Below are 11,218 nucleotides of genomic sequence, written 5' to 3'. Positions count from 1 at the left end.
AAGATGTTTCAGCTTCACATGTAGCCTCGGTGCATGCTGGAGGCTCTACGGAGCTCAGGTCGCTGAAACGCGCGCACGCAGAGGCGCACGGGCGTTCAGTGACGTTGCTATTCAATTCAAATGAGTGACAAGAACTTATTGAAATAAAACATTGAGCGCAGAGTGCAGGACGCGTTTTTCCTGCAGTTGTGCAGGGGTTGGTGGGGTGGGGGTGGGGAGGCGTGGATCTGTCTCGCTCACTTTTGACATTCTCGTGGCAGCAGTGGATTCTCTTCGTAGCGCGGCTCAGGCAACAACACCCTGCCGGTGATCGGAGGAGAAGCGAGGACAGATCGCTCTTTACGGATGCACCACACTTCGATCCGTTCGGGGAAACCCTTTGTACCTGGACTACTTTCAAGGGGAGCGCTTCAAGCCAAACTCTCGCACTGCGCGGCGGCCGGTGGCGGAATGTGAGAAACTTCCTTTTTGGCGCATGTTCATCTGCACCGCGCAGAGCCGCCTTCTTCTGCTTTCTGCGCGGCTGGAAGGCAGAGGAAGAGGTGGTGGTGGTGAAGTAGAAAGAGGAGGAGGCGGGTCGGCTTATAACGACTCGGTCAGTTGTCTATGGACGACATTGGTCCCCTCTCTCCAAAGGCGAATGCTTTCAGTATTGCCTCTCTGATTTCGGCTGCAGAGCAAGCAGGAAACACGGCGTTTGACAAACAAGGCGCCGGTCTGGACAGCCGGAGTTACTGTAAAATGCACTACAGCACTGTCACCCGGGAAATGGAAGGTAAATCTGTGTAGATAACGCAAAAATATATATACAAAATAACAATAAAAGAAAACACTTGGATGCATGGAAGGGGATGATTACAGAGAGGGCGGAAACTGCTGCAGTTGATCACCGTTGCACTGATTTCAGCAGGGAGAAAAGTGCAGACAAAAGCTTCCAAATCCCCGCAGCGTTCAGAGTCAGCACTAATTCGCGAAGATCACGTCGAGGAAGAAGCCAATAGGAGGAGGGTTTACAGGGGCACCCCGTGCGTAATGGTAAAAACAGACCATAATAATCACCAGCCTCCTTGGGGGGGCGAGTGCAAATCCATCCCACTCGTGTATTTGTCCATAAACTGGGAGCGCGACAAGTCACCGGCAGCCTGTTTGTTTGTTCATGCAAATCAGTGTTTACCTCGCACTCCTCTCTGCAGGCCAGATCATCTTTTGTTTGTTAACGGGGGGCAAATGTGGGCGATACCCTTATCCAAAAAGTTCAATGGGTGCCGGAAAGGCCATTAAAGAAAAAAGAAGAAGGGGCGCACTTCGGTGTCAATCAGTCTCGTCCCAGGGCGAGGAAAAGGCACATTACCTGCAGTTCCTTATCTAAATAGAAATAAGAACCGGTTTTTATCGCGAAGGGGAGGCCCTCTGCGTCAGATAAGAGAGGAGACTGCGCTGCGGTGTTAACACACAGCGCACAACGTCAGAGCGCAATCGATCTGAAGAGGGGCAAAAAAAAGCAGCTCACACGCACTCGAAGCAGCGCGTATCTGAGAGCAGTTCAGCGACTCGCCGTGGGTTCTCTCTCATTTTTTTTTTCTACTTTTTGGAAACCTTTCGTCACGTTGGGGAATTCTGCTGGTTTAGATCAGGAAGTTTTTAGTCAGGCTGAGCTCGCATTGGACGCAACTCCGAGGACTAAATGATCCGTTTTTGAGCAGAAAGGGCTGTTTTTAAGCCTCCCACCTTTCATCGGAGAATTATTCGACCCTGCTTCTGTTTTTTCTTCTCACCGTTTGTGTTTTAGTCGACTTTTAAAGAGTAAAAAAAAAAAAAAAAAAAGCAGTTTTCTGGGATGATTTCAGCCATATCCAGCCCGTGGCTGACGCAGCTGTCCCATTTTTGCGATGTTGCAGCCTTCACGACGAGCAGCCTGAGCAGCCTCAACACGCCGGGGGGCTACCACCTCTCCCCGTCCCCCGGGGACCCGTACAGCCAACATGAGTCCCACTTCGAGCCCTGCCCGGCCGCCCAGCACAACTACAACTACCCGGGCTCCAACCCGGGCCAGAGCCAGGGCCAGGCGAGCGACGGCGGGACTCCTAACTGCTCGTCGTCGTCCTCCAGCTCCACGCCGAACAGCAAGAGCATCGTGAAGAAAAACCCCAAGGTGGCCAACATTAGCGTCCAGCTGGAGATGAAGGCTTTGTGGGACGAGTTTAACCAGCTGGGCACGGAGATGATCGTTACCAAGGCTGGCAGGTGAGACCGCGTTAAAGCTCCGACCAGAGAGAGAGAAAGAGGATCGGACATGTTCTACTGTAACAAGTCACCACAATAGTGCATGAACATCACGCGCCAGAGACGAAACGAAAATTATTGTTATGACTATTATTATTAATAATAATTAAAAAAAGAAAAAAATCTAACAAGGAAATCATAACCACCATTCGTCACCACCGAATACGAATTGAGGTCTCATAATTTTTATTAGGCTTTCATATGTATTATACATTAGATACATATATTTTTTATAATTCCCTACTGTCTCTTTAAAAAGTACATATGCAGTTCCGCGACTGTGTAACTGAAGTTTCTCCCAGAATGAGACAGCTTTAATAAAACATTTCCCTTTTAGTTTATTTGAATTATAAAGCAACACATTTCCAGGCTTTTGTTTGGTGTAGAATACGTCTGCAATAAATGCCTGATACTGCCGTTTTAAAAGACGAAGATTCTCTCCGCTGCATTTCTTCATCGCGAGCATCAATTTCACGCCATTATGTTGAATATTGTTGCTTTTACGCGCCTCAAAGTGAAAATACGACGTTGTTTCGTTATTTATTGTATCTCGTTGCTTTTTAGTTTTAAACTCTTCCTCCGTAAAAAAAAAAAAAGGGGCTAAATTATAACAAAAATAATTTAATGGTATTCTGTTGGTAAATTCGGCCCATTAAAATAATAATAATAATAATCTGAAATATGAAACATAACACTGAGTCGACTATAGGAAACACATTTTTATTATTACTATTGTCCGAATGCAGAGGTAATAATAAGGGGAAAGCAGCCTGCAGCCTGAATGGGAGGCTTGAGTTTCTTCTCTCCGTGCTGTCTGACAGGAGAAAGGAGATCTGCTGCAGAGCACTTTAAAAGCTCCTTCAGCCTCACCTAGCCACAACACTGACGTTAATTGAGCGTTGATTTTGGGATCCCTTTCACTGACTCGACTGGTGGATTACTCAACTTTCCTCTCGGATTCTTGAGCAACTTTTAGGGTGAAAACGAGCTTTATGTGGTAGAAAGAGGCTCGGCAAGAAAAAAAAGAAAAAAAACACAAAACTAAAATCCTGCAGAATCGCAGCACACCTCCCGAAAGATATAACACAAATGTATTTGTTTCAGGACGCGAGGATAATATTGTGCATTAGACGAATGTTTTATTAATATCCAACTGTTCCCTCTTTGTGCAAACAAAAAGTTCAGATTCAGAATCGACCGAGTTACTGCCCAGATTAGCACCCGGATGCGGGTGTGTATTTACATTTGCTCTAGCATGAAAATATCTGGGATTTGTCAAAAGGCAGCATAAGAAGTAGAAATATACTAAGGGGCAGAAAAAAGTCTAAGTGCAGCAGAAAACACATCATATACGTGGCAGCATTTGGAGGGACTTTGTCCAGTTACGCATGACGTGGTTGCAGGATTTTTTAATAATCACAGTTTTGTTTTCCTGCCTGCAGTTTCAGGCTAAATGGGGCCCTGAGCTCAACGTATCCCAGCAAAATGCCTGCTGGCATTTATACTTATGCAAATATGCCCCTTTTTTTTCCCTCCACAAAAGTCGACGCAATTTAGTCAACGACTAAAGCGCGCTAATAATCGGCCTGTAGGGAAACGGGGCCTTACGTCATATATTGTGAAGGAAATACAGCTAAGATAAAGAATTAAACAGTGAATCTGTGGTTTTCTCTTCCCTCTCAGGAGAATGTTTCCAACTTTCCAAGTAAAAATCTTCGGGATGGATCCCATGGCAGACTATATGCTGCTGATGGACTTCCTGCCTGTAGACGACAAGCGATACAGGTAACGTCTTCCTCTTTCTTTCGGCTATTTTCTCTCTGCGAGTGTTTATTTTTGTTTTAGGGCGCGCATTAAATTTAATCAGATAGAGAAACAATTGATGCAAAGATAAAAGGCAGAAAGGCGAACATTTACAGGCAACAAAGTTGGACTAAAACACGCACACACAAAAAAAAGCTTCCATAATTAATGAGCTTAAATTCACCGTATTTTTGGGATTACAGAAATCCCATAAATGTTTTGTCCACACAGTTTAATTTGACTAAACTTTCATTTCCGATTTTCTTCGCCTTAACTGGGTGATATTTTTGCACACATAAAGTTGCATAATGCTATTAATATACTTTTTTTTTTTAATTACCCTTCCAGGTATGCTTTCCACAGCTCGTCGTGGCTGGTGGCGGGTAAAGCTGATCCTGCCACACCGGGGAGGGTGCATTACCATCCGGACTCTCCAGCCAAGGGCGCCCAGTGGATGAAGCAGATCGTCTCCTTCGATAAGCTCAAGCTAACAAACAACCTGTTGGACGACAACGGACATGTAAGTACAGCCGGGCGAGGAAACGGAGCTGCGCCGAGGAACAAACCGGTGCTGTTTGTTCCGCGTCACGGTGATCGAGATAAAGCCAAATATTTCAGCAAGAAGCAATCAAACTCATCTTCGCGGAGTTTAAAAAAAATAAGGAACATAATTTAGCACAACATGGATAGTATTTGTGTTATCATAAACTGAAAATATACCATCAGAGAGTTATTGAATATTGTTTTCGATTAATTAACATGATATTTTGTATAATGGTGATTTATTCGTTGAAATGGCATTGCGGATCATTTTGCATCCTAAAGGTAATTTCGCTACTCTTGACGCCTCTTAGTAATGAAATAATGGACTAAATTTGGCGTAAAAAGAATGGATATGAACATGCAGGTCCGTGGGTTCAGCATACATAATATTTTCTTCATGGACGATAACTTATTGTTCATTTAGGTATATTCAACAATTTATTAGCTGACGGTGCAGACAAAATTGGATTTTCTTTCAAAGAGTGATTGTAAACTTAATAGCGTTTTTTTTTATTTTTAATTTTTATTTTATTTTTTATTTATTTATTTTTGTAAACTATTTCTAATAATCCCATGTTTGGTTAAATATATATTTAATGTATTTTTACTGATTGTTTTTTATTTTCTTCTTTTGTTTATTCATACATTCTGGTCACAGCAGTTTGTTAGTTTTTACTACCGTCATTTAAAGAGCATTTAAAAGTCTTTGTAATATAAACCAAACTTGGTCTCCCTCTGACTTTGATGTTGTTTTCCAGATCATCCTGAACTCCATGCACCGCTACCAGCCCAGGTTCCATGTGGTTTACGTGGATCCCCGCAAGGACAGTGAGAAATACGCAGAGGAAAATTATAAGACGTTTGTTTTTGAAGAGACTCGCTTCACGGCGGTCACAGCGTACCAGAACCACCGGGTAAGAGGCGTTTACCGCCCCGCGTAAAGTCTGCAGTGTAGTCAGCGCGCGGCATTGCGTTTACGCATTAAGTGCGTATTTACCGCGCTGGTAGAGTTAAAACAAATAGTTCCAAATTTACGTTTTTGCCTTTTTTTTTTTTTTAATGAATAAATAATCGATACCAGAAACCATTCGCGTTTTTGGAGCGTGTTTGGTTCAGAGCAATTAGTGCCATCTTCTTTTACGTCAGCCGTCCTCTCCGGATGTTTAGAGTCATACGTCAGTGTGTTTATTAGTTTTCTGGAAAAACAAATCAGCTTTTTTCTTATCAATATTCAGTCAGAGTTCACCAATAAAAAAAAAAAAAAGGAATTACTTAATTTCAGTTAAAATTTTATGGATTTTCAGAAACGAGCAGCAAACTTGTTTTGTTTGTAATAAAAGCAAAAGCCGAGAGCTGGAAAAGTTTCTGCAACAATTTATGGAGCTTTTATTAAAAATGACAAGCCAATAATACAAATAAAGCGTTTTAAAAATAGTAGCATTATTAATAAATATAATAGTATTCTAATAATTTTTCAAATCACTTTCTAAATCGAGAAGATGGAGTGTTAAGCACTGAGATTATTTTGGTGTTTTCTGTTGCTTTGCAGATCACACAGCTGAAGATCGCCAGTAATCCGTTTGCAAAGGGCTTCAGGGACTGTGACCCGGAGGACTGGTGAGCTTTATTATACTCAAACATTACACAGTCACGGTCATGTTTCCACAAGTCATAGAAACTGAATAAATATATATGTTTTGGTTATGTACAGAGGTGCTACATGGGTTGATTTTATTTTAGAAACTGATGAATTGCAGAAATCACAGGATATTGTTTGGAAGTCAATCAACTGTGTTTGTCTGTTGCTGAATTTGCTCTACTCCCAGTGTGTCAGATGAATGAAATAAGGACTTTTTCAAAATATTCATTATTAAGTCGTGTTTTTACTTTTAGAACACATGAATTAAAATCAGTAGTGTTTTGGATGATTTCTCTATTTTTGGATTACTTTATGCTTGTCCTTCTACATCACATCCACTCTCTATTCCTCCACTGTAAAATGATCCTCGCACACATCAGTCCAGAATATTAAAATGAGTTGTCATCCCCTTAACATCGAAAGAAACTGTGCCCTTGACAATCCTTAAGTGACTTTGAAACCGACTCCAATCTCCCGCTGCAGGCCCAGGAATCACAGGCCAGGCTCCCTGCCAATAATGAGTGCCTTCGCCAGAACAAGAAACCCAATGTCATCTCCCCCTCAGCAGAACGGCACTGAAAAAGGTCTGCAGCTCGCGCTTTGTTTCACTTCAAGCTTCTTGCCAGCGATCGAATATCCAGCAGAGGCTGGCTGAGCTCTTCTGTGTTTGTGGTGCTGTATTTCTGTCAGCTGTTGGGCTTTTTTTTTCTTTACGTCTTTCCCTCGACTGAAGCGCAGTAGTGCATTTGCTGTATCAGCCCATTGTTGGTTTTAAATTAAACATTAAAAATCAGTCAGCCTATGTCATGCGCTGGCAACATAATAAAGGTTATGTTGCATAACCGACCACAGATTCAGAGCGTGCTACAAAGACTGGAAGGAAAATTAGATTTTTAAAAATATATATAATCTGAAGTAATGAGTGATGTACTCATTAGCTTAGAATAACTTCAAATGTTTTTAGAATCCAAGAGTTTTATTGTAGCTGCCACAATTATTTTTGTTTTTGTTGTTAATTCTGTGTTTATGGTTATTTTTGGAATTTATACCAGAGATAAACAAAAAAAAAGATCTGTGATTTTATTTGTATCATTACTATTATTCTCTATATTTTTAATCCAATTTGCAATTATTTTTTGGTCCATACTTTCATCTAGACATAGAAAGGGTTTTCACTATACTGCTAATTTGGTAGAAATAAGAACAGGCTTTTAAAATATCTCTAAAGAAACTTATTGTTAAGGCTTTTCCAATAAATTAATTGCATGATTAATTAAAACAAGCTCAATAATTTCCATTTGCATGCTTATTTTTCTCTTTTCTCTCGTTCTACCAAAGACTGGATGACAAAAGTCTTCAGTCTGGTGGTTTGGTCTCAACTAGTCTCTTTTTTGAAGGACAATTTTCTTTATTAAAACTTCAGCATCCATTTTATCTGTTGGTTTTGGTGGTTTTGTTTATTCATTTTGAACATGTAAAATCCCTTCTAGTCCCAATGTTAAACATTTGTTAGAAATGAAAGTTTATTGATATTTACTTGCATTATTAAACCGTTACCATTCTATTACTTGGAAGTGATCTCAAAATAACAATATTCCTGTTTATCGCGATAACTTCTGGGACAATTTTTCGTCCGGCAAAATTTGCGATGGCGACAGGCCTACTTATTATATTGCATTTCAGTCTGTTTTTTTCTAACTTCTTCATTTTTCTGAACCCTCACAGAAGATGCCAGACGGGAATATGAAGGAGACCCCAGCGGCACCCCAATTCACGCCGACCCGGCCCACCAGCTGATGTCTCGTGTCCTCAGCCCGGCTCTGCCCGTCCCAGGAGGCCTGCACGCCGTGCCGCTGACGAGCGGCCGACCCAGCCCTCCCCACGACCTCCGGCCCGATCCCCACCCACTGCCCCCGGACACCCTGCACCATCACCCCTACAAGTACCCCACCGCTTACGAACACTACCTCGGAGCTAAGACCAGGCCTTCGCCTTACCCTTTACCGAGCATCAGGGGACACACGTACCATCACCACATGAATCCCGCCACAACTAACATGTACTCGGCAACCAGCGGCCCGTCTAACTACGACTACGGACCCAGATAATGACTGCTGTCCGTCAAGGATAATGACGCAAAGCACTGTGGGAAAACTAGGTGGACAGGAACAGCAACACGGCTCATTCAGGCGATGGTTTCTGCAACACGTGGGGTTTAATCAGAGGCTGAGACTCCCCTCTGCTGGATAAATCCTGTCATATTTATTTAAAGGAAATGCATCTAAGCATGGACGCCTGTTTTAAGCCCTCAAATGGGTCAGCTTTGACCTTTGAACCTGAATGGAAAGAGCTCCTGCTCGAGCAGCACAAGACGTTAAGCCATCAGGCAGTGGGGAGGAAAAGGAGGACCCCGTTCCTCAAGACGGACAAGACTTTTGATCACAGACTGGGATTGATTTATTTTTTTCTTTTTGATGCACTTTTCGATTTGCTTTGTTTTTATTGCTTTAAACAAAAAAGCCATACGTTATATAGCGCCCACGAACCGTCTAGGTTAGTAGACGAGATGTTTGCAGTTTGCATGTTGAGCTCATCGGAGAGGATGTCAAAAATACACCGAAATGGATTTTTTTTTTTTTTTTTTTGCTTAAAAGGAGAAAATTTGCTTTTTCAAAAAAATTTATAAACACCTCGAGCCGCTCTGAGTAGCTTGTACCATGGCACTGACGTGCAGCAATTCTCAGTAAATAAAAACAAAGCAGGAAGAGCTCTTCTGTATCTGTAAAATAAACATTAAATTCTTGTAATTCATCCAAACGAAAGGGTCTCTGTGCTGGTCTTCCATTTGAAGTGCTCCCTGCACAAAAAAGCAGGGAATGGTTTAAAGGAAAAAAAAAAAACAGCCTTGCCTCTCTGATAGCACGGTCCGACCGGATTTGCCCCGTTGAAGTCGGCTGAGGTGTCTGCTGCTTCTGCAGTTATTGGCAGCCAAGATTTGAAAGCTGTCTAAACATGGGAATGATTCAAATGGTGAAATATGAAAAGAGACACACACACATTCACCTTTTAGCCAAACTGAACTGCTAAAGTGACTCTGGGTTTACCGCTTGCAATTATTTTTATTTTACATAAAGGATTTAGACTTTCTTGTTCTTTTTGGAGTAAAACTATTTAAAACTTTATAAGGAAAGAAGAAATCATAAGCGCTTTGAGAATAGATTTAGCTTACCTGTTGGACATTTGAGCTTGCATCTTATGCAGCCTTTATTTTTCATTTCAACCCCAGCACCTCCCAGTCTCCCCCCAGACGGATATCATCACTCATTTATAATGTGACACTCGGTGATATTTTGAGAATGTGACCCCTCTGCTTGTCTGTGCAGCCATTTCCAGCCATCTCGTATCTGAAGTCCTATGAGGAATGCTTTGTTGTCAAGGTTAATCTCTTTGGGAGAAAAATTCGGCTTTGTGGATTTGTGGCTGTCAAAGATTCAAAGGAAAGCGTTACCTAATGATTCATCATGATAGTGTTTTTTCTTCTTTTCCTTTTGGCTCCCATAGAGCAGAGAGCATGGAAAAATGATGCCGGGGGGGGAGAGGGGGGCCCTGACCTCTGACTGTTAAATGGCTTGTAAAGGTGTCAGAGGTTAAATAATGTTTCCACTCTCTCAAATCACGGCTAATTGGTTGCATCATTTTTGTTTGGTTGTTTTCGTGCAATGGCCAAAAATATGGGCTAATGCTAACATTTAATTTTTTTTAATTAATATTTTTATAACGTGTACACGGTAATGGTAACTTACAGCCTAAGAAATGTAGGAGTTAAAAGTTAGCTGTTGCGTTTTGTTCATTTTAAAAATGTCTTTAGTCACTGTTTTAACAAAATGTGCCGCACACTCAACGTCAAAGTTTTCACCAAAATGACGGCTCGCTACAAAGAGAAATACAGTTTAAAAACGGCAATGACGCACTTTATTAAAGCTAGTGAAATACAAAATTGTTCATTTTTGTTATTAAGGCCGCCATGAAAACCTTATTCCCCGTACAAAAAAAGTCATGTATGTTTTAACTATTGTATTAATTTATTTTCTTGTTTTTTTTTTTTACCTTCTGGTCGTACAGCGGTGCCCCCGGAGACGCCAAGCCGAGCGATAAGCACAGACAGCCGGCCGCAGGTGTTGCATATCAGCCTGACTGATGGGCGCGAGATCCTACGTGACGGTACAGAGTTTGTTGCGACACCGCTCGCGCTGTTGTTGGGTGTCGCGTGAGGACTAAAGTCGAGTGGGTGAAAAGGCTATAAATGTTCGGGCTAATTACAGGTTTTACATCAATAGAACCCATACGCGTTGTTTTATAGGAAACTGTTCTAAATAAGGATAAGGATGTTGGTGAAAACTCGAGGACCTTGAAGAAGCTCCCAGTAACAAGTTTTGTAAATTAGACAGACCAAAGTGAGTTAATCTCAGTTGAACACGTTTGAGTTGTCGTTTATTCTTCTATGAAGTGTTCGTAGTTTAAAAATTCAATAACTATGTCTTAATTTAATCGAAGCTCAACATTCGGGCCCACAATTGCTGTCTTTCTCATTTTTGCAAGAAAGTGAAAAATAACAATTAATTAATTATGACAACGCTTACATGGGGTTAGTTGTCAGCAGAGCCGGCCCAAGATTATATGGGGACCTCAACAGATTTTGATTTGGGCCCAACCAGCTAAGCAAATCACTCATAGTTATTGCTTAAAGGCAAACATGGAAACATGTTATTTATTCGGCTGGTTGGTTTTGTGTGTGTGTGGGTGTGTGTGTGTGGGGGTGTGTGTGTGTGTGTGTGCGGGTGTGGGTGTGTGTGTGTGTGTGAATATGACAACAGCACAGAGAAAAAGCAGCATGAATGATTAATGCAAGATGAGTTAGTTTTCAATTCTGACATGTGAACTACATTTCCC

The 11,218-nt window shown here is 41.7% G+C and overlaps 1 protein-coding gene across 1 annotated transcript; it reads left to right on the top strand.

Annotated features, from left to right (window-relative positions):
* Positions 1 to 217: 217 nt before the first annotated feature.
* Positions 218 to 10,133, top strand: LOC116729778 (T-box transcription factor TBX1). The gene is made up of 8 exons (XM_032578557.1): positions 218 to 775; positions 1,899 to 2,244; positions 3,967 to 4,068; positions 4,435 to 4,606; positions 5,388 to 5,543; positions 6,179 to 6,246; positions 6,752 to 6,852; positions 7,994 to 10,133. The coding sequence occupies exons 1-8, from the start codon at positions 607 to 609 to the stop codon at positions 8,374 to 8,376; spliced, it is 1,497 nt and encodes a 498-aa protein (XP_032434448.1). The 5' UTR covers positions 218 to 606; the 3' UTR covers positions 8,377 to 10,133.
* The last annotated feature ends 1,085 nt before the right edge of the window (positions 10,134 to 11,218 follow it).

The sequence above is a fragment of the Xiphophorus hellerii genome, chromosome 12 (assembly GCF_003331165.1).
Source record: "Xiphophorus hellerii strain 12219 chromosome 12, Xiphophorus_hellerii-4.1, whole genome shotgun sequence".
Taxonomy (NCBI): Eukaryota; Metazoa; Chordata; class Actinopteri; order Cyprinodontiformes; family Poeciliidae; genus Xiphophorus; species Xiphophorus hellerii.
This window is presented reverse-complemented; position numbering and strand designations above follow the sequence as displayed.